Source organism: Nomascus leucogenys, chromosome 9 (genome assembly GCF_006542625.1).
Source record: "Nomascus leucogenys isolate Asia chromosome 9, Asia_NLE_v1, whole genome shotgun sequence".
In the NCBI taxonomy this organism is placed as follows: Eukaryota; Metazoa; Chordata; class Mammalia; order Primates; family Hylobatidae; genus Nomascus; species Nomascus leucogenys.
This window is the reverse complement of record NC_044389.1, coordinates 23,426,938-23,454,724: the sequence shown is the minus strand read 5'-3', so window position 1 is coordinate 23,454,724 and position 27,787 is coordinate 23,426,938. Positions and strand designations below refer to the sequence as shown.

At 33.7% G+C, this 27,787-nt stretch overlaps 1 protein-coding gene across 1 annotated transcript; it reads left to right on the top strand.

The window, feature by feature from the left end:
- The first annotated feature begins 327 nt into the window (after window positions 1-327).
- RGS18 (regulator of G protein signaling 18) lies at window positions 328-27,770 on the top strand. Its single transcript, XM_030818422.1, has 5 exons — window positions 328-622; window positions 1,091-1,192; window positions 2,241-2,302; window positions 23,248-23,414; window positions 26,253-27,770. The coding sequence occupies exons 1-5, from the start codon at window positions 504-506 to the stop codon at window positions 26,508-26,510; spliced, it is 708 nt and encodes a 235-aa protein (XP_030674282.1). The 5' UTR covers window positions 328-503; the 3' UTR covers window positions 26,511-27,770.
- The last annotated feature ends 17 nt before the right edge of the window (window positions 27,771-27,787 follow it).

Genomic DNA, 27,787 nt, shown 5'->3' with positions numbered 1-27,787 from the left:
TAAATGTGATTTACTTAACTCATGTAATAACAATAAGAAAAATACTTTTTTAAGAACTGGAGAAAATATCTCCTAATGTTTGATATAATACTTTGCCATAACACATTTTAACACAGAGTCTACACATTTAAAAACTTTTTGAAAAGTTCCTGTGGGAAATGACAGTGTTATTTGAGTCTATTAAAGCATCGCTCTGGTTGCGCAAACTTGAACGAGAAGTTGCACTGTGGTAAGACTAGTCTTTATCTTAGAGACCAAGAGTCATTTTGCAAATTTGTGGTATCATTTCCCTAAACAACTTAGGACCAAATTGTACTTCATTTCCTCAGTTCTGCATTTCTGCAGAGGCAGAAAGAAACACAGCTCTTGACTTCTTTTTTGTAAACATTACTGTAAGAGTTGTGATAACTTTTTATTCTACTATGTATACGTATGGAATAGTATTAATAAATGAACTAGAGAAGTATGTAATAAATTAGACATCTCTTCATTTTAGAGAGAAGATGGAAACAACATTGCTTTTCTTTTCTCAAATAAATATGTGTGAATCAAAAGAAAAAACTTTTTTCAAGTTAATACATGGTTCAGGAAAAGAAGAAACAAGCAAAGAAGCCAAAATCAGGTAAAATTATACAATTTTAAGTCAGCCTTATACTTTTGAAAGTATAATTGAGGTTGAAGATTCATTATCTCTTGTTTTTGAACTATTGGGTGGAAAATATATTGATCGTATTGTTATAATTTGGGAAAAAAACACCTTTTTATTTCTTAGGTTTAAACAACAAACTGTGAAATCTAAAGTGTTCTCATAAAAAAAAAGTGTAATAATTTTAGCCACACAGAGGAACTAGTACAATCTTTATTGAAATATAATCTCAAATATTTGATTGTCAGTGAGCAAAAGGAGAAACATTTTCATATATTACCCTCATTCCTCCACAAATACAGTATTTAAATGGGATTCATGAGTGTGTGGGAATGGGTATAAGTGGGCGTGGGTTTTTACCAATTACAAAATTTTCTGGTAGTCAGCAGGAGAGATTTTAACTGTCATCTAAATTGTCCTGACACGAAGTCCTTTTTATTACAGAGCTAAAGAAAAAAGAAATAGACTAAGTCTTCTTGTGCTGAAACCTGAGTTTCATGAAGACACCCGCTCCAGTAGATCTGAGCACTTGGCCAAAGAAACAAGGTGAGTAAATTTTCAGTATTTTGAGGAAGATTTTGGTGATTCCATCATTAAAGATTTAAGAAAAATGCAATTAGAGATTTCTGATTTATTGAAAATTACACAGTAATATAAGGAAAGTTAGAAATTTCATTTGAAGAGACTAGAAATATTTCATAAAATTAAATCACTTGAATTAAATCGCTTGAATTGAATAATCGTATGAACACTTAAAGCTGCTCTTTTAAAATTATATGCCTGTCAGTTTTAAATGATATATTTTACTCCTTATAACCTGATAAAATGCTCATTAATTTAAGAGTTTTCACAATGCAATATTGTCATAATAGAGAGCTATTCATCTCTTTCTTTAGTAGTTTGAAAAAACACCCCCATTATAGCAAGTAAAGCACAAACAATGTCTTTTAATACTTAGCATTTATTTAATTCAAAAAAATGCAAAAACCTTATATACTAGTTTCATACAAATTCTTCCAAATTGAGTATAATAAAAAAGATCTGAAAAAATATATTCAATTCTCCACATTATCAACATCTCTAGAATATTTTTTCTATTAAAATATACTTCTTATCCCTTTGAAACTTTATTAGTCAAACTTCCTGTATCCGTTTTAAAAAAAATTTGCAGCCTAGCGTGGTTACAGCTTCAAGGAAATTGCAGTACAATTTTTTTTTTAACTGAAAGATACTGTGAGTTTAGTTTTTTTCTACTTGCTGAATTTAAACAGATAGTTGACCTGATTTCTTTATATTTGTTCTCTGTGCTTTTTAACCTAAAAAAGGATTAATTTTTAATTAAAAAATAAAACAACACACATATCCATGAGAAAAATTAATGTTATTTTAACACATTATTCAACAGACAAATTCCAAAAGAAAATTGAACAATGTTTTCAAAGTTTCTAATGTAAATACAATTTTCATTATATTATAATCAAAGGAGAAACTGTGAAATATCATTGAAAAGAGCAGTACAATAGCATATGTTAGAACAGATTCATAAACAGACTTTCTGCACACTCCATTATAAAACATTTTGTTTCTTATACAGAGTCTCCCCTGAAGAGGCAGTGAAATGGGGTGAATCATTTGACAAACTGCTTTCCCATAGAGGTTAGTGGTACTTTCACCAAATATTTTATTGCTTAATGGAAAATTACACAAACTATGCATGTAATTATCCGAAACAATAGGTCACAAAATTTTTGTCTGATTGTTAATTTTCAGTAATTCAATTTTCTGATCAACAGAACTAAATAATAGAAAAGTCAAATAGTGGAAATTTTTTTAAAAGGTCTCATTTTGTTTAGAATTACCTGCTGTGGATGAAATATTAGTTATTTATACTGTAGCCAGTTTCAGTTTTTAAATTTTTCTGATTTTTGAATGAAATATTCGGTTTTATCAAATTCATGATTAACGAACTATTCATGTTAGTTTCATTGTTCAAGGATTAAAAATATAAAGTAATTCTTTTGATGGACATACAGGAAACCCACATAAACCAGTTTTTGTATTTGTTTATTTTTGTTTTTTGTTTTGAGACAGAGTCTCGCTCTGTCACCCAGGCTGGAGTGCAGTGGCGCGATCTTGGCTCACTGCAAGCTCCACCTTCGAGGTTCATGCCATTCTCCTGCCTCAGCCTCCCGAGTAGCTGGGACTACAGACTCCCGCCACCACGCTCAGCTATTTTTTTTTGTATTTTTAGTAAAGACGGGGTTTCACTGTGTTAGCCAGGATGGTCTCGATATGCTGACCTCGTGATCCACCCATCTCAGCCTCCCAAAGTGCTGGGATTACAGGCGTGAGCCACTGCGCCCGGCCCCATAAACACAGTTTTAAAAAACTTTTATAAATTCTTCATTCTGTACTTCGCATCAATTGTCTATTTTTAAAGCAGAATTTTGTAGAAATGTTGAGAATCTAGTGTGTATTTAAGGTGGAACTTTGTTTATGAGATGGAGGGTGAGGACAAGCATCAAGGCCTCATTTGACTCTGGAACACTGATAATAGAGCATGGCTTAGGAGGCAGGCTCCCTGGATTGCCACTCTTCAGGATCAATTTACATAAGGTAGCAAGTGAGTGAACTTTGTTATCTTTATTCATTTTATGCTTTCTTTCAGATAGAAAGACTGAACTGAGCAGGTGATGCAGCTAGGCAATCACAGATTTATTATTCTCCACTCTGAACTTGTCAGAGTCTGCTAAAAAAGCAATGCTTTATCATTACCAAACATCCACCTCAAGCCCACAGCTTGTTTTTTTGCACCTTAAACTTGTCCAGTTTCTTACCTTAGTCTTTGTCTGAAATACAATCATTTCCCAGCTCTTCCCAGACCCTTCCAAGATGAGGTTAGCCTGACTACTCTAACTACTCCTTGTAGCATTGCCTGTGTCTGTGACAATTTTAAGGTGTCTAATGGAAGAAAGGATTCCTGTTGCCAGGACAGTTGGGAGTGGAATATTTGTAATTTACCCTCAAATACTGTGCTCCATTTAATGTAACAACAACTTTTCTTTTCTGACATAATTTTTTTGTTTTATTCCCTTCCTTAATTGTCCAACTCTTTATAAGGTCTTGGTGACCTTTTCATGTTCTTCTGAATTTAGTGATATAAAAATTCTATATCTGTAGACGATACCTGAAAACTTTCCCTCTGCCAATGAAAGTACATGGCTGCCTCTGAATTGTAATATTTATAGGTAGAGAAATCAAGGCTTAAACTTAGGTAAGGATGTAATCAATGAGAATGGAGAGTAGTGGTAAGAAAGTTTGTGCTGACAAAGTTAAACTTTTATTCCTTGTATTTCACTCTAAGACTAGCTACTATCACTTCCTGTTTTGGGGAAAAGTAACTTAAATAGCCTTCCCTAACTACTGTACTCACTTTTCTTCATTTCCAGTATACGACAATTCATTTTTTGTTGTTTTTGTTTTTGTTTTCTTTTCTTTTTTGTTTTTTGGTTTGTTTGTTGTTTTGTTTCTGTGCTTTGAGACAGAGTCTTGCTCTGTAGCCTAGGCTAGAGTGCACTGGCACAATCTCAGCTCATTGCAACCTCCACCTCTTGGGTTCAAGGGATTCTCCTGCCTCAGCCTCTGAAGTAGCTGGGATTACAGGCACAGGCCACCACACCCGGCTAATTTTTGTATTTTTATCATATTGGTCTCGAACACCTGACCTTAAGTGATCCACCCATCTAGGCCTCCCAAAGTGATGGGATTACAGGCGTGAGCCATTGTGCCCAGCCCCAGTATACAACAATTTCTAAACTATTGTTAAATTCTTGCCAAATCTATGTCAAACTTGCCCCGTACTCACTTTCTTGCTCCCATTGTTTTGGTTCAGTTTCAGATATGTTCTTTATAGATTAATTACAATAACTTGTGTAAAACTTGCTTCCATAATTCATGTCCCCCAAATGTGTTTATTTTAAAATCTCCTCTTATATTCAACATTTTGGTACTGCACTGCCCTTTAGACTCTTCACCAGTCAGAGGAAGAGAAAAGAAAACAAAACAACAACAAAAATAAGAGGACTGGGATTAATTTCTTTATAATATAAGTATTTATTAGAAGGAAACATACATCTTTTCATTTGTGGATTCCTAAACTTAGCACATCCCCTGGAAAAGAATATAACTGAATTTGTTTCTAGAAGTTAGTCGTGAGTTCCAGTGAAATTCAAGTTTTAGTTTTCTCCTAAAACATAAATGGTTGTATAATCTTAGTTAAGCTTCCTAATCACTCTGACTTTCAGCTTCCTCCACTTTAAATGAAGATAACGTTTTTAGCTCCAACAGAAATAGATTTCTGTTAGGAATAAATGAGATGATGAATAAGAAACCAATAAATCTTGGACACTACAGAAATGTCAATGATTGCTGCTATTATAAAAAATAATATTTACTAACCAGCTTAATAATCTTTTTTATTTCTGTTTCCAGTCTACTTACGACTGGATGATGATCAATTAGAGGGCTAAAATTTCAATTGACAATAACATATAGACAGGATTTCTTTCACTTAATAAATTAGTATATAATAATTTCATCATACTTTCATTACTCATTCAAAGCATAAGATTTAGCAGGATGATTATTCCTACAGAAAATCCTCACCTAGCATTCTGTAATCTTTCTTCTTTAAAAGTGGTAAAAAGCAAAAGGACAAAATCAAATCTGCTACTCTCTCTTTTCTCTACTGGTAATATTAAAGAACAGTAAACTATCTGCAATTTAAATCAAGAGACACATTTAAAGAAATCAGCACTGACCCACTGGATATTATCACCTGTCATGATTACAACACTAAATATATTATATTGAATTCACAGAATTTATATTACAAGTATTATTTTACTCAATTTCCCCTAATCCAATTATTTTTTATTACAATGCTTATAATAATATTAAATTGTAAAGCTTAAAATAATCACCTAAAACAAGCCTTTTGTTTGCAATGGTTAAATTCAGTTTATTTCTATTTATTTGACTCTAGTAGAAAAGTGTGCATGTGTGTGTGTGTGAATATATATATATACATATATATATATAGTTAAAGAGAAAGATCCTACACACACACACACACACACACTTCAAGAAAGATGTTGCTCTATCAAATTTTATCAAATTTCCATTTATAAAATTTTCTTTTATAAAATTTTATAAAATGCATACTTTTCTCAAATTCTGTATGTTATGTCTATTAAAAGGAAACAAAATTTATTCAGTTTAGTCAAATGAGAAATGAAGTGATAAATCAAACTAGATACAATGGAAATTTGGGTATTCAATTTGACAAAAACAGTTAATATTAGAACCATCATAAATCGATTATTAGCAGTTTTAGGAATGAAACCACAGGATGGATGGTTTTTACCCTAGATTTTAGGGGATTAATCAAAATTCACTAGCTGAACAAGGACAGAAGGAGACCATCCAAGCAAAGAATCAGTATAGGAATGGGGCATTAAACAATATAATTTAGTTAGGAAATTAAAACCAAAATAATTCTTTATTGAAAAACACAATTTGAAAGGGATGGTGTCTTAGGGTAACAGACAATATATCCATGAGATCAAAACAGAAAGGTTGCTGATTTTTGCTCTATTCCACAGAAATCAAATGATTCAGGGAGGTGTTCTGATAATTCTATTTTATTCAAATTTTAGTCACATAGTTTAACTCTTTTAAAACTTAAAAAAATGAGTAAAGTATAAACTTCAGTTAAAAATTATGCAATGGTGTTGTTTCAGTAACTGCAACAAATGTCCCATACCAACATAAGATATTAATAACAGGGGGACATTGAATGGGGGGCATATTACCTTCTTCTAAATCTGTACTACCTTCTATACTACCTTCTTGTTGTGGGAAGTCAGGGACCCCAAAAGGAGGGACCAGCTGAAGCTATGGCAGAATAATATAAATTGTGAAGATTTCCTGGACATTTATCACTTCCCCACCCCAATCAATACTCTTATAATTTCCTATGCCTGTCTTTACTTTAATCTCTTAATCCCGTCATCTTCATAAACTGAGGATGTATGTCGCCTCAGGACCCTGTGATGATTGTGTTAGCTGTGCAAATTGTTTGTAAAGCATGTGTGTTTGAACAATACAAAATCTGGGCACCCTGAAAAAGAACAGGATAACAGCGATGTTCAGGGAACAAGGGAGATAACCATTAGGTCTGATTGCCTGGGACCCGGGCAGGACAGAGTCATATTTCTCTTATTGCCGAAAATGGGTAAGAGAAATATCGCTGAATTCTTTCCCCAGTAAGGAATATTAACAATTAACAGCCCTGAGAAAAGAATGGATTCCCTGGGGAGGCCTCTAAAATGGCCACTCTGGGAGTGTCTGCTTTATGCAGTTGTAGATAGAGATGAAACATGCCCTGGTCTCCTGCAGCGACCCCAGGCTTGCTAGGATTAGGAAATTCTAGCCTGGCAAATTCTAGGCAGAGTGGTACTCTGCTCTTGAACCCTGTTTCCTGTTAAGATGTTTATCGATGACAATACTTGCACAGTGGGACATGAAACTTCATCAGAAATTGTCGTTTTGCCCTGACCTTGTGACCTTGTCCTGCCCGTTTGCCTTGTGATATTTTATTGTCTTTGAAGCATGTGATCTCTGTGACCCACACCCTATTCGTACACTCCCTCTCCTTTGAAAATTGCTAATAAAAACTTGCTGGTTTTGTGGCTCCGGGGGCATCATGGGACCTGCCAATACGATGTCTCCCCCGGACACCCAGCTTTAAAATTTCTCTCTTTTGTACTCTTTCCCTTTATTTCTCAGACTGGCCAACACTTAGGGAAAATAGAAAAGAACCTATGTTGAAATATTGGGGTCTGGTTCCCCTGATACCTTCTGCAAAATATTTCTGTAAATCTAAATCTATTGAAGAATAAAATACTTTATAAAATGATCTCAGGAATGTTACATAGTAAATTTTAACACAATGAAGTCCGTCAATAATTTAAATTCTGTTTCTTATTTGGTTCTATGGAGCTATTAGTCTATTTTTTTCTGCTATTTTTATTTGTTGTCAAATTTGTCTGAATAATAATGAATAATAAAAATTTGTAGTTTAATACTACATGTATATAAACCAGTAATTTCTAAGGGCTATCTAAATTTAAAAAGTAGTAACAAATCAAAAATTAAATATCGAACTATATCTGTCATTCATAATCATAAATTTTTAATTTAGTTTTATCAGTCTTCTCACCAGCTTTATAAAAGTTAATTTTATCAATTTGAACTTATAAAATAAGTTGATGCCAATAAAATATAGAGATATACACACATATGTGTTTTTATTTGTATACATATATGTATATGGCTCTGTGTAGGCACCTTTGAAAGTAAAATGATACTGCTGTATAATACATAACTTCTAAAATAACTTGCTAAACAGTTTTTTTAAATATATAGAACTTGCAGTATATCATGTAGGCTTTAGAAGATCACTAAAAGAGATTAAATAGATGTATGCAATAATTCAACAGGCAAAAGGTAATTCTTGAGATAAAGGCAAGGAAACACTTAGAGTACTAAGAGATTTTGACATGATTCTGGAAAAGCAGTAAGTTTACTCTGAGGCAAAGAATAATAAACACATTATATAATTAAGTTGGGAACAAACTTTGGAAGCCTTTGTGTGTTAAAAAGATAACTCTGATGGTTAGAAAGGTAAAAGTCCATGCATGTAATATAGACTACCTACAAAGTTGTTATATAAAAGCTAAATTCAAAGTAAGGACTCCCTTAGGAAAAAAAAATGGATAAACTTAGTGACTTAATCAATGTGTATGTATGTTATAGAGTGAGAAGATGAAGGAATAGGAAACAAAGAAGGATGAGCCAAAGATTTCTAGATTTCATTTTTATTATAATAGGAAGATAACGATGTCTGTAATAGATGCAAAATAGAGGAGGATGAACAAGACTTGTAAAAAGAGAACAGGGTAGAGTTTGAACATTTTTTGTCCGTGGTAAACCTTATCAAAAGTTTTGCAGGGTTTTCTAAGTGCACACCTAAAATATGGAAGGCTGATTTACAGAAAGAGATTTTCTAACCAGCTCACATTGTTGATAATTGCTTATCTGAATGAAAATGTTCTATCTCATGAGGGGAATTTCTATCAATTAGACAATCTTTCCACTACTACATAACTGTTCCTTTTCCTTGTGTACCCTTTTATCCAGTCATTGCTAAAAACTACAATAGTTTTACCTTTTGTATTAATAAATATTTACTTGAACTTTTTAATCTCTGAATTGTGGTTCTAAGTAACTTCTGAAAACAATTTGTAACATGTAGGATGGAAGTAGAATATGTAAGTCATTGCACATCCTGTATTTAAAAATACAAACTGACTATACTTTGGAAAATACGTATTACTAGGTTTGAGTAAAGACTACAAGGAAATGCATACTTCACTTTTTGGGGAGGAAATGAGTACTTTTTCTTATACTTTTCACCTTGTGGCTTTTCAAGTTACAGTTCCTAATTTTTGGTTACCAATTTTCTGCAAGATAAAGAATTTCAGTGCTCTAAAAATTTAAATTTCTAACTCAAGCTAACCCATAACAAGCACAAGCACTCAACTTTTTTTTTTTTTTTTTTTTTTTTTTTTTTTTTTTTTTTTTTTTTTGAGATTGAATCTCACCCTGTCACCCAGGCTGGAGTGCAATGATGCAATCTCAGCTCACTGCAACCTCCACCTCCTGGGTTCAAGCGATTCTCCTGCCTCAGCCTCCCGAGTAGCTGGGATTTCAGAAGCGTGCCACCACACCTGGCTGATTTTTTGTATCTTTAGTAGAGACAGGGTTTCACCATGTTGGCCAGGCTGGTCTCAAACTGCTGACCTAGTGATCCACATGCCTCGACCTCCCAAAGGGCTGGGATTACAGACATGAGCCACCATGCCTGTCCAACAAGCACTCAATTTCCTAATTTATCTAAAGATTAAAAATAAATAAAACCCAGTCCTAATTATAACGCATCACATAAACCATTTATTATGGCAAAAGAAATCACATTCTATGGCAAATCAGAGCTACAAAGCCAAATGTTACAGAAGAAACAATGCAACTTAGTACTTCGGATATTATACGGTACTTGGGTTTCCAACTTCAGATTTTCTAGACTTTTTGTTTCATTTGGTTTCTTGGCATCAGAAAAATACTCCAACAGATGCCAGAGTTTCAATTTAGAAACATGCAATTACAAGCATTTCATATTTGTATGACACATTGAGCCAGCTTCTTCCAGTGTGAATTCTAATCCCAGGTTCTATCAAGCACTTTTGGCAGCTGCATTCACCACTGCCGCCTTCTAAAGGACTGTTTAGTAAGTTACTGCCTCTGTATGAGAAATGGTTCCATTGTGAACTGACTTAATGCAGCTGCCCAAAGTGAGTAAGAGAAACAGGAAGTAACTAATGTGCTGGGATAAGTAACTAATGTGCTGGGAAAATGTACAGCACTGCACATTACTTTAAAAAAGTTATTTACTTAAAATTTTAATTAATAAACTTCTTTCTCATTCATCCTTTATTCATTTCTTGAATTAGTATTTTTTCTTTACTATTATATTCATATTATGCCAACAAAATCCATTCACTTTAGTTAATGCATCATGAGCACTCAGAACATACATAGCACTTTTCTTGATATTAGTATGCTGACTTCACTTTAAATGTCTGTATCAAGCACAAGACTAACCATAGTAACAAAGGGCTTTTGCATAATATTTCAGAGCACAGCAGATGGCACAGAGTCGACACTCATGCCTGTGAATTAGTGAAGGACTCTATTTGAAATAATGTTTATGTTATTTTCTGGAAGACTTCTATTTGAATTTTATGCAAGTTGATTTTCCTCTGCTACTTTGAACAGAATAAGTCACTCTTTTAATTGTCCTTCCTCAGTCCTTAGTTCATACATGCCTGTCCTGCCCATTAATCTCCATATTCCTCAACAGTAAGGACTTTGTTTTCTTTATGGCAGTTTAGTTGTAAAGGTCCTGTAATTTTAAATAAGATGAACCTGGGTTCAAGCACTTACACTATCTTTTACCATCTGTAAGATTTAATGCAAGTTAACTCTCTGAACGTCAACTTCTTCATCTATAAACATGAGTATAACAAGACTTACTCCGTAGGGGTGATGTGAAAATTAAATGGAATTGTGCCAATAAAAGGCATATAGCAATGTGCTAAGACCTTAATGAACACTCAAAACTCCTAACTTGTAAATACTGTTTAAATATATAACACAGTTCTCAGGTTCAGACTAAGTTTTTTTTTAAATCAGTAATTATAGGTTAAAAGTTATTTTAATAAATAACAATTTCAGCTATCTGGCTTCTGGGCATTTTCTTTTAGCTGACAGTACAAAAAATTTATGATAATTCTGATTTGTTAATTATAGAAGTAATGGTCATATTCTTCTGAAATCATGAAAATTATTTAAGAACTCACTTTAGGAATAATTTGATATTTAAAAACTGATCAATCCATGCTTATGCATAACATGTGGCCAGAGTGCAGTAGATTAAAATCGAAAACGTTTATGCCTTCACTGGGTCAGTGCGACTTTATTTATGAGCCAAACAAAACATACTTTCTTTCCTCTTTGGAAATATGACCTTGAAACAGGTTGGTCTTTCCTTGTAACGTAACTGGCATTTTATTTTGCCAACTTTGCTTTAATTTCCATTTAAATAGTAACTGAGGAACAAGCAAGGACAAGCTAAAATGCCTCTTATTGTGAAATGGGGAAAGGCAGGACCTATATCATAAACAAACAGATCAATAACGCCTAATGGTATGCTTTTTAATATCAGCAGAAGGCACATTTCCATATGACTACTTTTTGTTTTCTTTTTAATTAGGATTACCTGAAAATCTTCTCACAATTATTTTGTTGTCCTGCTTCCAGTTTTTTCTTAATATCTAGCCAAGAAATTCTCTTCAGAAATCTACTTTATAGCAACTATTAAGCAAAGCATACTAAGATACTGACCCTGCAATAAGAAATACGACATTTTAGAATTCTATTAAAAAATTAGAAAGATCTATCGGCTCTGAAGATAGTTATCAGAGATAAATTAACAGAATGTTTTTTAGAGTTAAGTCTAGTAAAAAAATGGATATTAACTTAGAAAAAGGACAAATACTTTAGCAATTTGAAAGATTAAGTACAGGTGGTAAATAGCTGGTTTCCATTTTATCTTAAATATTTATTAAAGGGAAAATTCTCAAGAAGAATTTGTTTTAAGTAGTTCTGGGCAGAGGCTACGGCTAACTGCTGAAAGTTTAGGCCAGTTGGTGCATAGATTATTGTTTTTTTGTGGTGGTTTTCTTTTACAGACCTAAACATTGCCCCACGTTTCAAATTATATTTCAGTTACAATTTAGGGTTTGAAAGGCATGTGATACGGTTTGGTTGTGTGACCTATCCAAATGTCATGCTGAAATGTGACCTCTGAAGCTGAAGGTGAGCCTAGTGGGAGATATTTGGGTCATGGAGCGAATCCCTCATGAATGGCTTTGTACTGTCTTTGCAGTAATAAGCAAGTTATCATTCTTTTAGTTAACATGCAAGCTGAATGTTTACAAAAGCCTGAGACCTGCCTTTTTTCTCACTGCCTCTTGTGATACACTGGCTTCCCCTTTGCCTTCCTCCATGAGTAAAAGCTTCCTGAGGCCTCATCAGAAGCAGAGCTGATGAACCATGAGCTAAATAAATCTATGTTCTTTATAAATTACTCAGCCTCAGGTATTCCTTTATAGCAATGCAAAATGAACTAACATAGCATGTCAGCATGTTTTGTCTTAGTCTCCTTATTTTATTCCAAGATCATTATAGAAGACAGAGGGGGCAAAATTAGAAAAAAAAAAAAAAAAGAAGACAAGTAAAACCATAGACTAAGTAATAAAACCATCCCTTCAGTTACAAAATGGAAAAGAAATAAATTATCAAGCTGCTGTCAATCAGCAGCTAAACAATACTTATTCAGCTTATTTCCTAAAGTCATCATAAGGCTCCAGGTTTACTTGAAGTCTTGAGAGGATATTGCAATTTAGCTTTCAAAAATTAAAAGAATATAGTCTTGGACAATTCATGACACAAATTGCTTTTATACAAGTCCAAGTTCTCAAATGCAGGTGGTGAAAGGGATTGTGGGAAGGAAAATCAAATAGGAACGTTCTAAGGAACAATAATCCCTATGGGTGCTTATGTGCTTATTAATAAGCCACAGTAAAATCAGCACATCTGATGCCCTGTTGTTCACTTTGGCAATTATTTTGTAGCTAGACCATTAACTTTACTCTGAAAACCTATATATTTTTAGGTATTTGGAGGAAATGTACAATGTATCAAAATGCCTCAAAGAACCATTGTTCATTTATATTTCCCTTTTACAGTCTGAGAAACGCATATACTCAGTGTGATAAATCAATCTTGAAAAGAATGCACTAACTGAGCTAGAGAAAGAAGAGCAACTTGATCACTCTTGCTTCTCAGTGGTCAGAGTTTGCTGACTCATTAAAGAATCACTTAGCAGTAAGGCCTTCAGCAGAGAGTTGTGTTTGACTAGAAATTATCTTACTAGCATCTCAGGACTGCAGACAAGTTCTGTAAGTTGCTTGTCAGTTTTACAATGCCTTGTCAAATTATTTTTGAGCCCAACCTTCCTTTGTCTCTCTAGTTAGTTAACTAATATGTAACTGCTAACATCTGTTGCTCATGGTAAATTTACTGAGGAAAAGAAATGGCAGGATCTCCCTTTGTCCAGTTGAAAACATCCAATGAAGAGGCCGTGGTGCAGAAGAGACCTGTGTCATCCTTTTCTCGTGGTAGTGGCTGAAATCATTCCATACTATAAAGCTTAGGGATTTCTGTAGGTTGTCATGTCTTTGTCTAACTACTGATTTCCTAAACAGTAAGTTCCTGGAACTCTAATACATTAAAAAGATTGCTTACAACATTAAAAAATCATGCTTCATGACAAAGAGGATAAGGTCTATATAAAGGAGGAATAAATGGTGATACAAAAAGAATAATTTGAGGATTGTATTGGTTTCCTGTTGCTGCTATATCAACTTACCACAACTACAGTGATTAAAACAACACAATTTTATTATCTTAAAGTTGTGTTAGAAGTCCAGTATGGGTTTGATCAAAATAAATCAAGATGTCAGCAGGCTATTCTTTTTTTGGAGGGTTTAAGGAAGAATCCCGTTTCTGCTCATTTGGATTGCTGGCAGAATTAAGCTGTTTGCAGGTATAGACCAACTACTTCCTTCCCTTGCTGGCTGCAAACTGAGGTTCATTCCCACTGCTATGGTTTGGATGTGGTTTGTTTCTCCCCCCCACCCCAAATCTCAGGTTGAAATTTGATCCTCAATGTGGTGATGTTGGGAGAGGGCACCTAGGGGACTTGTTTCTATCATGGGAGAAGTTCCCCCAGGATTGGCTTGATGCAGTTTCAACAATAGTGAGTTTTCTCTCTTGAAAGACTGGATTGGTTCTCAGGGGAATGGATTCGTTCCCTCGAGAGCAGGTTGTTATGAAGCCAGGATGCCCCTCGGGTTTGATCCCTCTCTGCACATGCCCACTTCTTCTTTGGTCTTCACCATGTTTTGACCCAGCACAAAACCCTCACCAGAAGCCAAGCATATGCCAGCAAGCTTCTTATACCACTTGCAGAACTGTGAGTAAAATAAACCTTTTTCTATATAAACTACCCAGCCTCAGGCATTCCTTTATAGCAACACAAAACAGACTAAGACACCCACCTTCTAGAATACACTACATTTCCTGGGTCATGACCATCTTCTTCATACTCAAAGCCGGCAGCAGAGTCAGGTCCTTCTTAGGTCACATCTCTCTGATCTACTCTTTTGCCTCTTCTGCTTTTAAGTACTCATGTGATTAGGTGGATCTACCTTGATAATCTCCCCCATCTCAAGGTCCCGAACTATATTTAGTTCCTTTTTTCCCACAGGTCCTGGAGATTAGGGCATGAACACCTTTGGAGGGTTATTTCTCTGCCTACCAAAGGAAACAATGCCTTCCTGAGAAAAATATGCATATATACATATATACGCACATATGTATGAAATCTGGGGCATATATATATATGCATATTTACACGTATGTATGAAATCTGGGGCAATTGAACTTATCTGAATCTCAGTTGTCACATCTAAGTAAATGAATATAAGACATATTCCATGTATCTGTTATAAAAATTAAATGAGGTAATGTATATAAGTAACACTTAACCTTCAAAACCTCTAAACATGTTATAAATGCGAAACCCCTTAGTTATTACCGTAATTCTACCAATAGAAATTTATTCTTCTTGTTTATTTTATATGGAACTTTTTATATTAGTAATTGTGATTGACCATGAGGAATAGTTCTAGACAGCTATAAACATTGAAAAAAATGTGGTAATCTAAGTTAAAATGAGTTGAACAGACAAAGCTACAACATTTATTTCAACTTTTTTCAGCCATAATGCCAGAATATTTGCACCTTCTTTATAAATAGCTGGATTTTAAACATATACTTTGTGTAGAATCTTTGCTTCTATAATCATGAGAGATATTGTGTAATTTTCTTAACTTCTTTCTTAGTCTTTGTTTTTTTATGGGGCAGAGTGACAAGTTTCGGTATTAGAGTTATCCTCATCTCATAAAATGAGGTGGAAAGTGTTCATCTCCTCTCAATTTTCTCAAAGCAAGTATATAAGTTTAAAATACATTTTTTTTCTTAAATGTTTGATGGAATTTACTAAATTGGGTCCCAGGTATTTTGGGGGGGAGATAAATGTTTTATTATAAAATCTATTAATTGAATTAGGGCTACCAGATCTTCCACTTCTTCAAGTGTCAGTTTGGGTATAGGTTTATCATTTTTTTAAACAATTTCCCTATGCCATATAAATTATACTTACTGACATTAAGTCATTGATAATATTCACTTGTTTGTAATATATGTAAGATCTATACTAATATTTATGGCTTGCTTCCTAATATGAAAGACTCTTGTTAGGGGTTTTATTTTATTAATGTTTTAACAGAACCAACTTTGGCTTTGTTAAGCTCTGTAGTTTTTCTATTACATATATTTTTCCTCTTGTTTTTATTTTTATTTTTTCTTCTACTGACTGTGTATTTAATTTGCTCTTCTTTTCAAGTTTCTTAAGGTGGAAACCTAGATCTTAATTTTTATACTATTCCTGTTTTTTTTCTTTTTTTTTTTTTTACTAGACCACCATTTTGTGCAATAAAATTCTCTCTAACCTCTGTTTAAGCTGCATCTCACAAATTTTTGATCTGCTGTACTTTCACTATAATTCAAGTATAAATATTTCTCTAATTTTTCTTCTGATTTCTCTAACATGTAGGTTAGTGTGTTTATTACATATTTATCACAAACACACTGGTTATTGTGTGCTTATTTTCAAATATTTGTTTTTGTTTTGTTTTTATCTATGTTACTAGTGTCAATTATTAATTCAAACCCCTTGTGGGCAAAGAACATATCTGTAAGGTATCAAGCTTTTTGAAATTCATTTAGGCTCATATTATGAGTCTAACACAGAGTTTATTTGGGATAATATTCCTTGTGCATTTGAAAAGATGTGTTTGGTAGATTATTTTGTAATTTTTCAATTCAGTCTAATGATGTTTAAGTTTTATATATTGTCATTGATATTGTCTACTTTTTTCTATGAATTAATGAGTAAGCAGAATTAAAATCTATACCTAAATTGTGAATTTTTCTACTTCTGTTCTATGAGTTTGCTTCATGTATTTTGAAGCTCTAAATTAAGTTCATATATGTTTAGGATTGTTATGTACTAGTAATAATTGGTCACTTAAAAATTACAACATGGAAATACTCTTTATTTTGAAGTTACTTTTTCAAGCCATGTGAAGATTTTTTATTCAGATTTCTTATGCTTAACCTCTGCACTGTGTAACATTTTTATCCATTTTCTTCATCTTCCTGATACTTTTAATTTAATGTGTCTCTTGTTGCCAATATGTAGTCTGTTTTTACTTTTTAACCCAGTCAGATAATCTCTTTTAATTGGAATGTTTAGCTCATTTAAATGTTATCTCCTCATTGATATATATGAGCTTGGATCTAACATCTTACTATTTATTTTCTATTTGTTTCCTCATTTTGTTGTTGTTTTCTTCTCCTCCTGTCCTACCTTATTTAGATTAAGTCAATCTGTCTTCTATCCAACTATCTGCTAACATACCCATCCCTTCTGCAGTCTTTAATCTGTTGCCATGACCATCCAATATTTTTTATTTTTAATATTTTTTTTTACATTTTATTTCCTGAATTTCAACTTGATTACTTTTTATAGCTTAAATTTTGTCTTAGGTCTTTTTTAACCTTTGTGTTTTTCAAAAAATTTATATGAGCTTTTTTAAAGTTTTTGTCTGCTATTTCCAACATTTTAGATACCTCATGATCAGTTTTTATTGATATTTTATCAACAAACAAAATATTGATAATAAGTCATGAAAATTTTCTTACATCACTAATTTTTTTGTATGTGAGCATGGAGGATGACATAGGAGTCTAAATTATGTGGTCTTCCGTTATAGAGTATTGAATCATTTTTCTGGAAGTGAATGAAATCACTGTTGTATCCTCTTGACTTTTTTCTGATCAGTTTGATCCTTTAAGGCTGGTATCTCTCAGAATTGTCTTAGTATGAGGACAAGACCTTTCTTAGTAGTAGGACAAGACATAGTATGTATACCAGAAATATGACCTTTCTTGGGTGTCTTTTCTATGGCTGAGCCAGAAATCCAAAGTCATCCAAACCTATCAAAACTCTCATATCTCCATTTACCTCAGTCCCATAAGCATCTGTCTTCTTCTAGACTTCACAAAATTTGCCCTGCTCATGTGCAGCTTAGCCCTCAGTCAAGGCTCTGCAGGAAAACTGCAGGCAGGCTTCTGGGTCCCCTTATAAAGCAGATTCACTCTGCAGTGGTTACCAATTAAGCCCCCTATATCTTGGGCTACAATTTTGATTACGTGCACAAATCCACTGTGATAGAACACTGATACAACTAGTTAGGCAAAGCAACTTTAGTACTTGCAAATAGGCAGCAAGGGATAATAGAAGCCTAGTATTCATAATGAGCTGCCCCCTCAACACTCAGGAAAGCTGCTAAGAGTGAATTAAATCTTGTCTATGATGTTCCAATTGCACGGCAGCTGAGGGATCCCAGAAAGCAGCCTGTCCTGGTTTTTATGTCCGAGGGAATACAGGTATCATCGGGCTAAAGTGTCAAAGAAGATCCTATTTTAGGGTGGCAAAGGAACAGAGCAGGGTTATTCTGGTCAGTTTCTCTTATCTCTGGATGTTGCATTGTCAGCACATTGTACATTTATTTTTGAGAACTACAAGTGACCAAAGAGAACAAGTTGGTACAAGGTCACTCAAACTGTCCCACACCCTCCTGCATGTCTCCTTTTTTCAGTAGCCTGACCCACAAATTCCAAATACATCATAATGCCCAAACTCTTATCTCTGCCTTCTCAATTCAGCAAGACTTGTTACTGTGGTTAGCCTCCGTCTTCATGCATTCCAGTCTTAAAAATGCCCCCAGGTAGAAAACCAGAGCAAACCTAGCACTCACTTCATGTGTTTTTCTTCTCATCTGTTGCCAGTTGTATTCTGCTTGAAAACTACTGCCTCAATATTTTTTCTAGTTTTATAGTTATTTGTGGTAGGAGGACAAGTCTGGTTCCCACTACTTTGTAATGACTCTCCTCTTCTTAATAGTTTAGTAGTAATATGTTCTTCTATTTAAGGTAGTGCTCTATAGATTAAATATCAAATCAAGGGCTTTGTTCACTTCTAAAATTGCTGGTCGCTGGTACCTAGACCAGTGTCTGGAACATAGCATGTGATCAATATTGTTTCGATGAATTAATGAGTTATTCAGTGGGGAGTTCAGGATGCAAACAAAAATATTTAATAAGATAGTTGAACAAAGTAAGGAATACATTATATGTTTCAATAACTCATAGTGCTATCCAACAGAGAGCAGTGTACCACCAGAAATGTTTGTCAGCTTGTCCAAAGTCATATAGACTGGCATTTACCACAAACTCCAGCTTCACACGTTCTCAAAATTGATGCTGTCATCTTGTTAGCATGCCAGGAAGGACCCAACTCTCAGTAGAAGGCTCACATTGGCAAAACTCATGAGGTTAAATTCCAAACTAATAATATAGATTCAGAAATAAAACTGTCACTGATAGCCATTTCTCTACCTTTTCATATGACCAAAGAAGCAGCTAAAATGTATTAAAAATTTTGCTTGCCAAGCATGAAACTAGAATATTAATTAAATGTTTAATGTCATCAAGCTAAGAGTTAACTTTTTAAATAAACTAGTATATTTTTAATTACATATTTTTGTCCGTATTCACAATAGGACATAATTTTGTGGATTTTTGGTTTTTTTTTTTTTTTTGCTTTTTTATGTTACCAGCTCTGATTGTCCATATCTCTTGTAAATATGATAGGTCTGATATTTCATTTAGTACACAAAATATTTCCTAGAACTGTTTCATGTTTTTAATATAATTCTGTATTTTTATAATTCAATTATTTGTTGATAATTTATTTTAGTATTATTAAATAATTATTGAGTTATTTCTCATGTTGGGTACTGGAAATTTGGTGACAAGTTAGACAAGGGTCTTCATCTTATATATGTTACAGTGTAGCCTGGAAAACAAAAGTTAACAGGCAACTGCAGTACAATATTTTAAGTTTACCCGGCACAGTAGAAGGCCATATATGAAGGACTCCCAACTCGTTCTTTAGAGATGGGTGAAGTCTTTCCGGACAAGATGAAATGTAATTTCAACCTCAATGAATAAAGGCTGTATGGATTAGATTAATAAAATTGCTTTATGGATTTAGAATAGGATGGGAAAAGTATTCTCAACAGGAGCTAAAACTAAGAGATTCAGGAACGTGGCACATGAATGGAACTATACGTGTTTCTCTGTGAGTGGAGCTTAAATCAGTGTAAAAACATAGTAGGAAGAGATGAACGCTATTGGGAAATTTTAAATGGTGAAGAATCATAATAAAATTTGTACTGCAGAAAGATATTACTGATGAGAATGTGGATAATACTCTTGGAGGTTGGAGGAAGAGACAAGGAAAACCTAAATTCAGGGTCACCAGTTAGGAGGTTTTTATAATAATTTGTGTGAGAGATAGTTCCAGTCTAAATAAAAGTAATTACAGATTGCACAAAAATAAAAAGACAGACATAGGCTATATGAAAGGGGAAATTTTTTAAGATTTGATTGTCAGCTATGTGTGAGATAAAAGGAAAATTAAATATCCCTAAGAATAAATGCCAGGGTTCCTGTTTACATCCCTGAGTGGATAGCGTCATTAAATGGGAAATGTATGGAGGGAAGGTTTTGGGTAAAGGTGATAAATGCACCATTCATATGACTAATTAAGTGGTCAATTAAATGATGTTTTTCACATGTTGGTTGATATGAACTTGCAGCTCAGGAAAAAGAGGCTTGAGATAAGTTCTAAGAATCATCTCCATATTGATTGTATTTGGGTGTTGAAGTAATTTTTCAGGAAATGAGTTTAAGGGAAAGATGAAGAAGGATAAACTGAGAAGAATTTGGGGATGCAATAGTCAGAGGTGTAATAGGAAACTCTGGAGTTTAGCTGCCATTGAGGAGAATTACAGGCAATACTCTACCGTGCCTGCTGTTGTGGAGAGATAAAATAACATATGGATGGAAAAAAAATGTTCACTAACTATAACATTAAGTCAATTTGGCAAAAATAATTTAAGTAAAGTGTTGAATAGAAACCACATTTTTGTGTGTTGGAAAGTAAATGAGATAGAGGGGATTAAGAGACTAAGTGTAGAAAACTTACTCAAAGATTTTATATCTGTAAGGAGAAAAGATAGGTCAGTAGCTAGAGGAATATTTGAAGTTATGATTTTAAAAATAATTTCTTGTAAGAAGATTAAAATATTTTAATGATATCAACATGTAAAACAAAAACTTTATTGTTTTTCAGAATTGTTTCTAATGGCTCACTTTGTCTACAGGTGTTAACAATATGCATAAATTACAGTTGAATGTCAGAAAAAAGGAGTTCAGGAAAAATGTCAAGAGAGAAAACGGGCGAATAGGGAAGACAAAGGAAAGAAGGAAAAAGAGAATGCAAAGGACAGAATTTTAGCAAATAGCACATTTAATGGGGAAGAGAGGGAGTTAAACCTAAACAGACAACACACAAAAAAAAACGATCACACAGTATGAAGTAGGAGATATGGCATCCTACAATCCTATGTGGAAGAGTATTTGAAAAAGGAGGGGGTCAGTATTATCAGATGCTGCCAAGTGGGAAGTCCAGATGGGACTCATGATATTTCCTTATGCAATAACCTACATAAGGAGAGCAGAAAGAGAAATGGGCTATAACTAGAGAGTGAGAGTGAATCTAAAGAAAGATTGCTAAAACTCATTTAAATCCAACTCAAATGTGATTTATTCTGAGAAAGTTTATCTGAAAAATCCATTAGGAACGTATTTCCCTTCCCTCAACATTTCTATAGTGCAACTACCATACACCCAAGCAATTTCAATCCTTGGAATTTATTCCAGATAGAGACTTATGTTCATTTTTTTAAACTATACACAAATGTTTGTAGCAGATTTATTTGTAATAACCGAAAAAAAAGAAATAACCCATGTTACCTTCAATGGCAGAATGGTTAAACAAATGATAGTATATTCATATCATGGAATATAATACAGCAACAAAGAGAAACAAACCATTGATACATTCATCAACCTGAATAAATCTCCAGAGAATCAGGCTGTGTGGAAAATAGAAACATCTAAAACAACATATACTACATGATTTAATTTATATAACATTCTTGAATTGACAAAATTATAGCAATGAAGACCAGATTAGTGGTTCCCTGGAGTTAAAAATAATTACATGTGGGGAGATGTAAATGTGGCTGTAAAAGGGCAACATGTGTTATACTTGTAACTTTCTGTATCTTGATTATATTAATTAATGTCACTATCCTAGATGTGGTATTTCACTGTAGTTTTCCAAGTTGTTACACTGGTGAAAACTGGATAAAGATTACATGGGGTCTCACCTAGGAACTTCCTAGGAGTTCATGTAAATCTATAATTTTCTCAAAATAAAAAAGTTTAACTTTTAAAAGACTTAAAAATAAGTAGAGTTAAAAAAGATAGTTGAAAGAGCCCTAGTTTTGAAGTCACATTGTCTTAAGGTTGAATCCAAAGTCTGCTGCTTTTTTAGTTATGTAAATGTCATCTTAGTGAGCCTTAAATAAAAATTATCAAGATCATCATCATCATCACAACCACCATTACTAAAACCCTTATGCACTTTTTAATGTCCCCTTACTGTTCCAAACACTTGGTATATTTTAACACATTTAATTCTCTCAACAGCCCTATCAGGTAGGGATCATTATTATCTTAATTTGAAATACTGAAAAACTAAGGCACAGAAAGAAAAGGTAGTATGCTCAGGGCCACATATTAACTAAATGAACACTAATTTGAGCCCAGATAGTCTTCCACAAGACTTGATACCTGCCCTGAACATTTATGGGGCAAGACAAAAAGTGAAAAAGAGGTCCCATGCTGTATGTCTAAATGCTTAGGAGCTATAGAAACTAATAACTTTAAAATATATATGCTATCCTTCTGCTTTGACAAATATACTTTACTTTGTAAGCCACTTGGAAGATTATGTTTGAATTTAAAATTTTCAGACACTTAACGGTTCCACTCTATAAACATGACCTACCACCTTTTTCGTTTCCCCCATGGTTTGGTTTCACACTGTGAGCAGCTCTTTGCACATTTGAGTACACACTCCAGCCTGCACATTGAAGCCTTATTCATACTCAGGCCTAAGGGTACAAATACCAGTGAGTCAGTGTGTTTTTGGTAGATGGACTTGGAGAAAAGGCTGTGTAAATGCTGGAAGCATAGAGCTTTTAGTCAGGGAATCTCAAGATCCTGAATACCAAAGGCATGGTGTAGAAGTAGGTAGGATCCGTTCCAACTGTAATGGTTTCTTGACTCTGTGTAATCACCCCTCACACTCTGGGAGGGGAATGGATAAAAGAGATATAAAGTGAGGTCCACCATAGGGGGTCCCTCTTACTCTTAGGCCTAAAGTCAAACTTAAGCCTGTGTGAGATACTGGTCTTATTTCAGTGGGAATAATACTTTCCTTTTATAGTTGTGAAAACTACATGAGGGTCTCTCATGTATATTGTGCCAGATGTGTGCTGCGGTGCTGCATTAGAGGGAAGATGTAGGTTTTCTGTTAATATTTGCAATTATGTTTTATTATCAATCAATCAGTAAATGTTTCCAACATTAATACTATTTTATAGTTACATTATTTATTTTCTTGATAGATGGACTAGAGGCTTTTACCAGATTTCTTAAAACTGAATTCAGTGAGGAAAATATTGAATTTTGGATAGCCTGTGAAGATTTCAAGAAAAGCAAGGGACCTCAACAAATTCACCCTAAAGCAAAAGCAATATATGAGAAATTTATACAGACTGATGCTCCAAAAGAGGTACAGTAAAGATAACTGTAAAAATGCATAATTGCTTTCAAAAATTTTTAATAATTTTATTTTTAAATTGTGAATTATATTTTTCCCAACTTATTTTTATTAATTTTATTTATAATTGACATGTAATAATTATACATGTTAATGAGATACAGTGTGATTTTTAATATATGTATGCATTGTATAATGATAAAATCAGTTAGCATATTCATCAAACTAAACATTTATCATTTCTTTGTGGTGATAATATTCAATATGTTCTTTTCTAGCGATCTTGAAATATACCATGTATTATTATTCACTATAATCACCTATTAGGTAATATAACACCAGAACTTATTCTTCCTATCTATCTCTGTACCTTTTGATCCATCCTTTCTCCATCCTCCCATCCTTCCTACCTTACCTAGCCCTTGGTAACCACTATTCTGCTCTCTACTTCTATGTTAGAAACTTTATTAGATTGCATATACAAGTCAGATCATGTAGTATTTATTTTTGTGTGCCTGGCTTATTTCACTTAATATAATGTCCTCCAGGTTCATTCACATTACCACAGATGACCGAGTTTCTTTGTTTTTTAATACCTCAATAGTGTTCCATATGTACCACATTTTCTTTATACATTCATCCTTTGATGGACATTTAGGTTGATTCCATCTCTTGGATACTGTGAATAATGCTGCAATAAACATGGGAGTGTAGATATCTCTTTAACATGCTGATTTCAATTCCTTTAGATATATACCTAGAAGTAGAATGGCTGGATCATATGTTAGATTTATTTTTAATTTTTGAGGAACCCTTATACTATTTTCTCTAATGGCTGAACTACCTTACATGCCCCCCAACAATGCATGAGTTTCCCTTTCTCCACATCCTCACCAACATTTGTTATTTTTTGTCTTTTTCATTAAAAGCCATTCTAACCGAAGCGAGTTGGTATCTCATTATGGTTTCTACTGGCATATCCCTGATGGGTAATGATGTTGAACATTTTGTCCAAAATGGCACTTTATGTCTTTTTTTGAGAAATGTCTATTCAGAGCTAAATTTTTTAGATAATCTGTCTTTATCAAATTTGTACCCTCATACATTCTACCAGAATGTTCATGATGTTGCTGGAGGGAAGATAATTATTTATACATATTTATCCATACAAATGGAAGACATTGTAAGATACTGTCATAGAATGAAAAGTACAATTAGAGTCACTTTTCAGAGTTATTTTCATTCTAGACTAAGAGTGAATATGATAAATTGCAACATTTAGATTCATTCACTTATTCATATTAATCACTTTAGCACAAGCAACCTCTCATAGAAACTAAAGATTTCTATAAGTGATGAAGTCAAGAGACATCAAGAAGTTTGCATCATATACCAATTTAATTTTGGCTCGTCTATTTATACAGAGTTTTGTTTGCTTTAGGGCTACCTTAAAGACAGGTTAAAAGAAAAATCTTACAATAGAGAGATGAGGTAAACCTAACTAGGCAAGTTTTCAAGTGGAAAACAATTGAGATTTTCTTTTACTCCAAACTCAGTGTGAAGTAATTGTGTGATACAATTGCTAAAATGGGTATAAGACTAGCAAATATGACTTGACTGCCCTAAAATATTAATTAAGTAGAGCTTCAAAGTTTCTAATATGTGTTTTATAAATAGTGCTTCTCCCAAAACCAACGTTTTACATCGTTTTTTAATAAAAAGGCAGCTAGTTGTATTGTGTTATGGACAAGGGGAAAGAAAGCCCCTACCTGAAAACCTACCACCATCAGAACCAGATATATATGCAGTGCTATGATACAAGGCATTAAAGAATTTTACATCTTTAAAAGACATTCATACTACAGCATATGTTTGCTTGGAGGAAATCATCATAACATAATGAAATGAGCACTGGAATAAAGAGGAGCCCCATATTAAAATCTCAAATATGCCCCAGCTCATATTTTCCCATGACTCAAATAATTTAGCCTCTGTGAGGTTTAGTTACCTATTCTGAAAGTGAGTTATGCTTTAATTATTTCTATGATCTTTCTTTAGCAGTTCAATATTCCATTATTCTAAATTCATAGAGAGTAAGAAGGACCAGGGATTCCAGGAGAGAAGAAACAGATGAAATGTTAGTCAAGAATAGAGGAAAATACCCAAGCATCTATATTAGGCCATTCTTGCACTGCAATAAACACGACAGCACTGTTCACAATAACCAAAATGTGGAAACAACCCAATTGTTTACCAACAAATGAATAGATAAATGAAATGTGGTATACCTATAGAATGGAATATTCAGCCACAGATAGAATAAAGTTTTTGATACATGCTAAAAAAAAATAGAACTATCTGAGACTAGGTAATTTATAAGAAAATAACTTTAATTGGCTCATGGTTCTGCAGGCTATACGGGAAACCTAACAGCATCTGCTTTTGAGAAGAACTCCCGAAGCTTCCAATCATGGCAAAAGGCAGAGGAGGAGCAGTTATCTCACATTTCAGAAGCAGGCGCAAAAGGAGAGAGAGTGAGGTGTCACACACTTTTAAACAGCCAGATCTTGCCAGAAGCCACTCACTATCATGAGGACAGCACTAAGGAGATGGTGCTAAACCATTCATGAGAAATCCACCCCCATGATCCAATAACTGCCCACCAGACTCCACCTCCAATGCTGGGGATTACAATTAAACATGAGGTTTGGGCAGGCTACACACATCCAAACTATATCAGCTTCTAAGCCCGCTATGCCAACTCCAACATTGCATCAGTCCTATGCTGTTTCTCAAAGTTGTTTATATAAGCATATTAACTATAATCACACTTTTTTTCTGTTTATCCAGGTTAACCTTGATTTTCACACAAAAGAAGTCATTACAAACAGCATCACTCAACCTACCCTCCACAGTTTTGATGCTGCACAAAGCAGAGTGTATCAGCTCATGGAACAAGACAGTTATACACGTTTTCTGAAATCTGACATCTATTTAGACTTGATTGAAGGAAGACCTCAGAGACCAACAAATCTTAGGAGACGATCACGCTCATTTACCTGCAATGAATTCCAAGATGTACAATCAGATGTTGCCATTTGGTTATAAAGAAAATTGATTTTGCTCATTTTTATGACAAACTTATACATCTGCTTCTAACATATCGCATGTTCATGTTAAGATTTGGTCCCATCCTTTAAACTGAAATATGTCACATGAAATGACTTTAAAAATGTAAAAACAAAACTTTTTGCTAACAAAATACATACAGTATCTGCCAGTATATTCTGTAAAACCTTCTATTTGATGTCATTCCATTCATAATCAGAAAAAAACTTATTTCTTAATTAAAAGGCGGTACAAAAAAAGTAATAATGTTTTATAAGATTGTAGAGTTAAGTAAAAGTTAAGCTTTTGCAAAGTTGTCAAAAGTTCAAACAAAAATCTAGTTGGGATTTTTTACAAAAGCAACATAATATGTGTTATATAAACATAATAATACTCAGATATCCAAATGTTCAGATAGCATTTTTCATAATGAATGTTCTCTTTTTTTGGTAATAGTGTAGAAGTGATCTGGTTCTTACAATGGGAGAGGAAGAACATTTATTATTGGGTTACTACTTACCCTGTCCCAAGAATAGTAATATCACTTCTAGTTATAAGCCAGCAACAGGAACTTTTGTGAAGACACATTCATCTTTACAAAACTTCAGATTAAATATAATCTAGATTAATGACTGAGAATAAGGTCCACATTTAAACTCATTCCTAAGTGGGCATGGACGTACCCAGTTATACGAAGCACTTCTGTTGGTCACAAAAACATGACCAGATTTTGCGTATCTCCAGGTAGGGAACTGAGTAGACTACCTTATCACTTGCTAAGAAAACTTGCTACTAAACTATTAGACCATCAATGGCTTGAATAAAAACCAGAGAAGGTTTTGCCCAGGACATCTCATGTTTGGCCCTTTTAGAATTGGGGTAGAAATCAGAAATGAGATGAGGGGTAGAAGCAAGGAGTCTAAGGCCCTGGCGATTTGGGCATCTGCCACATTGGTTCATATTCAGAAAGTGTTATCTCATTGATTATGTTATTGTTAAGCAAATCTCCTTAAGTAATTATTATTCAAATAAGATTATACTAATACATCTATATGTCACTGTTTTAAAGAGATATTTAATTTTTAATGTGTGTTACATGGTCTGTAAATATTTGTATTTAAAAATGCCATGCATTAGGCTTTGGAAATATAATGTTAGTTGAAATGGAAAATGTAAAAACTTCAGATCATTTGTAGTAATAAATATTTTTAACTTCATTCATACAGTTAAGTTTATCTGACAATAAAAGCTCTGACTGAATGTTGATTATCCTTCCT

What these genes read in the sequence shown, in the direction of transcription:
- RGS18 (XM_030818422.1), top strand. Translation starts at nt 504, where the DNA reads ATGGAAACAACATTGCTTTTCTTTTCTCAAATAAATATGTGTGAATCA. An exon ending in AGCAAAGAAGCCAAAATCAG is followed by an intron (nt 623 to 1,090) that starts GTAAAATTATAC and finishes TTTTTATTACAG; the next exon opens with AGCTAAAGAAAAAAGAAATA. An exon ending in CAAACTGCTTTCCCATAGAG is followed by an intron (nt 2,303 to 23,247) that starts GTTAGTGGTACT and finishes TTTTCTTGATAG; the next exon opens with ATGGACTAGAGGCTTTTACC.